General features: G+C 42.3%; 1 protein-coding gene across 1 annotated transcript in view; it reads right to left on the reverse strand.

Moving 5' to 3' along the window:
* Positions 1-1,782: 1,782 nt before the first annotated feature.
* Positions 1,783-3,177, reverse strand: part of LOC101860352 (acetylcholine receptor subunit alpha-like) — an 11,755-nt gene continuing 10,360 nt past the window's right edge. Inside the window, exon 4 of the mRNA XM_035971392.1 lies at positions 1,783-2,518. Coding sequence (XP_035827285.1) covers positions 1,984-2,518 — 535 coding nt within the window. The 3' untranslated portion in view covers positions 1,783-1,983. The remainder of the gene's footprint in view (positions 2,519-3,177) is intronic.

The raw sequence follows: 3,177 nt of genomic DNA on the forward strand, positions 1-3,177 counted from the left end.
TATACCCTTTTGGGTGTGGCACGGGAAGGAAGAAACGTCTCTCTGCCACCAGCAACAACAACAACAACAACGACATGACACAACCAAAAACAACAACAATAACAACAAAAGAGCAGTACTTTTAGAAAAAAATAATTGTAATAAGTAAGCGTATGGGAGTTAAATGCCACTAGCTTATCAACCTCATTAGAGTATTCAAGAGGTGGGACCCCAAATTTAACCCTATCCGTACGCCCTGGGGTCATTTTGTACCCTCGGGGTTGTATTCTTCATATTTTAGAATACTTCTGGTGCGAAGATCTCTTTGAAACGTTGAGTATTTCTCAAAAAATCATTGTGACAGACAACTATGCAAAGCGTACTGATCGGATTAACGAATAAATTTCTTCTTTGGAAAGTGATGGCACAGAGTTCCCCCGTTGTATGGATACAATAGTAAAACACGACGTACTGATAGGGTTCATGCTCCTAACTTATCAACCACATTAGGTTATTCAAGAGGTGGAACCTCCGAATTTAACATCCGTCTCCGATAGAACCGTGCCAAATGGGTTGAGATTGAGAGCATTGACAACGCAACAAAACGACCCGAGCTAAAAAAAACCCCCACACAGTCTGGGATTCGAACTTGGGCCATCTGCTCTGTTATCTAGCATGATACCAACTAAGCGAACAAGGATGTGTAGAACTGCAGGCATTCATCATCATCATCATCATCATCATCATCATCATCATCATCATCATCATCATCCTCATCATCATCATCATCATCATCATCATCACCCAGTGCCAGATCTGCGACAGACATCGGCGATCATGGTTCTCCATTCATTCCTTTGCTCGGATGCTCTGAAAAAAAAGCTACGTTTTCCTGATCTTTCTCCGTTACCCATTTGTTTAGTTCATCAAATAGGTTGCTCTGGGTCTACCCCTGCCTCGTTTGCCTTCAATTTTGCCAGTGAGAGCTAGATGTTCAAGAACCTTATTTCTATTCAGGTGTCCCAAAAACTGAATTTGTCGTTTCTGGATTGTTTTTAACATTTAGCGTCCGAAGTGGGCTTCATTGGATGAATAAAAAAAAAAGAATAGCAACCTATAAGAGACAAAACAAAACAAACTGTAGAAAAATTCTTTGTTGAACAAATGCTCATAAGATTAAGTCAAACATCTCCAATAAGGAAACACTGAAACCTTTTACATGGGCTTCACTATACACTCACTCTTTAATATATTTTTACAATAATCTTATCTCAGTTAAGGATTTTTTGCAAGTATAACCCCCCCCCCCCACCAACAAATTTCTCTAAAACGCGGAATATGATCCCTCTATACGCTTTACACGGGCACCCAGTGCACTCACCGCCAATCGAATTCAATCGAATTGAGTTAGAACAGTCCGATTTTTTCTCCACAGAGGGACAAAGGCTACCATTTGGACACAACACGACCCGATTCAACCCCACGACCTTGAGGTGATTGATTTTGAGGGTCAGAGTGGAATTCAGTCCATTTCATAAATGCCAGAAGACTCCACCCCCCCCCCCAACTTTGTGAGCCACAAAAACATCTCAACAAAAAGTACTCTATTTTTAGACTAAAAGAAGCGTCTCACGATTCCTCTGGGATTCTCCAGAACATTAAAAAACAACCAAACCAGCCTATCCTTCCAGCCCCATACGTGTATATTTTCAACAGTGCTTGTACCTCCCATCATCCCATGACTGTATTTTCTCAGTTTCAGGGGGGGGGGCACTGAATTTGTACATTTTCTAAATTAGCGAACTTAATTAAACTTTTAATTTCCATACTATTAGTTCATTTACCTTTAAACATTGTTATATGTTATTATCTAAAGCTCATTACGAAGGTAATACATCTCTTTTTAGAATACATGCCTCTTTCTCTGGACTACTACTGTATTGGCTGGGACTGGGGTTAGGGAGTGCACCAAAATGTCTGAGGCTGGAAGGGTTAAGACAGCGCTCACCACTCAAAGAGAATGATATGGAACAACACACCGAACAGACTGAAAAGGCAGAAACAAATCCTGTCTATCGCGGCCGCGCTGAAGTAATCTTGGCGGGCAATGTTCCTTTCCCAACAGCTAGGCTCAGACGCTTCGAAGGAGTTCATTCTGAGGAAGCGTTTGATTCTCAACTTTGGCCGCCGCTGCTGCTGCTGCTGCTGCTGCTGCTGCTGGAAGTAGTGCTCTTGATCTTGTTCAGCTGTCGTGTTTGGGGTCACTTTTCTCGGCGTCAGTGTCCTCAAAGGAATGGGTTCAACACCATCGTCAACAATCATGGTTTTGTTCTGATTGACAGGTCTGAGCTGATCCGGATGTGGCGCCATCCCGGAGGGTGCTGTCAACGTCATCGCTAGTTCCGCTTCCAGGACTTCCTGTCTGTGTTTGCGCATGACCACGATTGTGATCACCATGGCAACCGCGCACTGAACGCAGATGTAGACGAATAATATCCCCATCTTTGGGGCCTCGGTGAAGTTCCGGGGCAGGAGGTCACTGGGGAGGAGAAACGACAGGAAAGTTGACAGTGGCAGTGACAACGATAATGACAGTGACAGTGACAACGATAATGACAGTGACAGTGGCAATGATAATGATATGACAATGACAAAGACAATATCAGTGACAATGACAAGGACATTTCAGTGACAATGATAATGACAATGACAATGACAGAGACAATGACAATGACAATGACAGAGACAATGACAATGACAATGGTAGAGACAATGACAATGACAATGGTAGAGACAATGACAATGACAATGGTAGAGACAATGACAATGACAATGGTAGAGACAATGACAATGACAATGACAATGACAATGACAGTGACTATAATAAGGACAATGAAAATGATAATGACAATGACAATGACAGAGACAATGACATGACAATGACAATGACAATGACAATGACAATGACAATGACAATGACAGTGACAATATCTCGCAGTGAGAAATTTGTCTTTTGGTCGTTTACAATGGCAGTAGACGTTACAAAGGTTAGGTGCACTCACGCATACGCACAACAAGACAGGACATTAGTAAATACATGTCTCACGTGCTGAAACAACCCGCTCCGTAAACTATTCTCTCTCTGTTTCTCTCTCTCAGTTTCTCTCTCTCTCTCTCTCTCTCTCTCTCTCTCTCTCT

The sequence above is a fragment of the Aplysia californica genome, unplaced genomic scaffold (genome assembly GCF_000002075.1).
Source record: "Aplysia californica isolate F4 #8 unplaced genomic scaffold, AplCal3.0 scaffold00427, whole genome shotgun sequence".
Classification (NCBI taxonomy): domain Eukaryota; kingdom Metazoa; phylum Mollusca; class Gastropoda; order Aplysiida; family Aplysiidae; genus Aplysia; species Aplysia californica.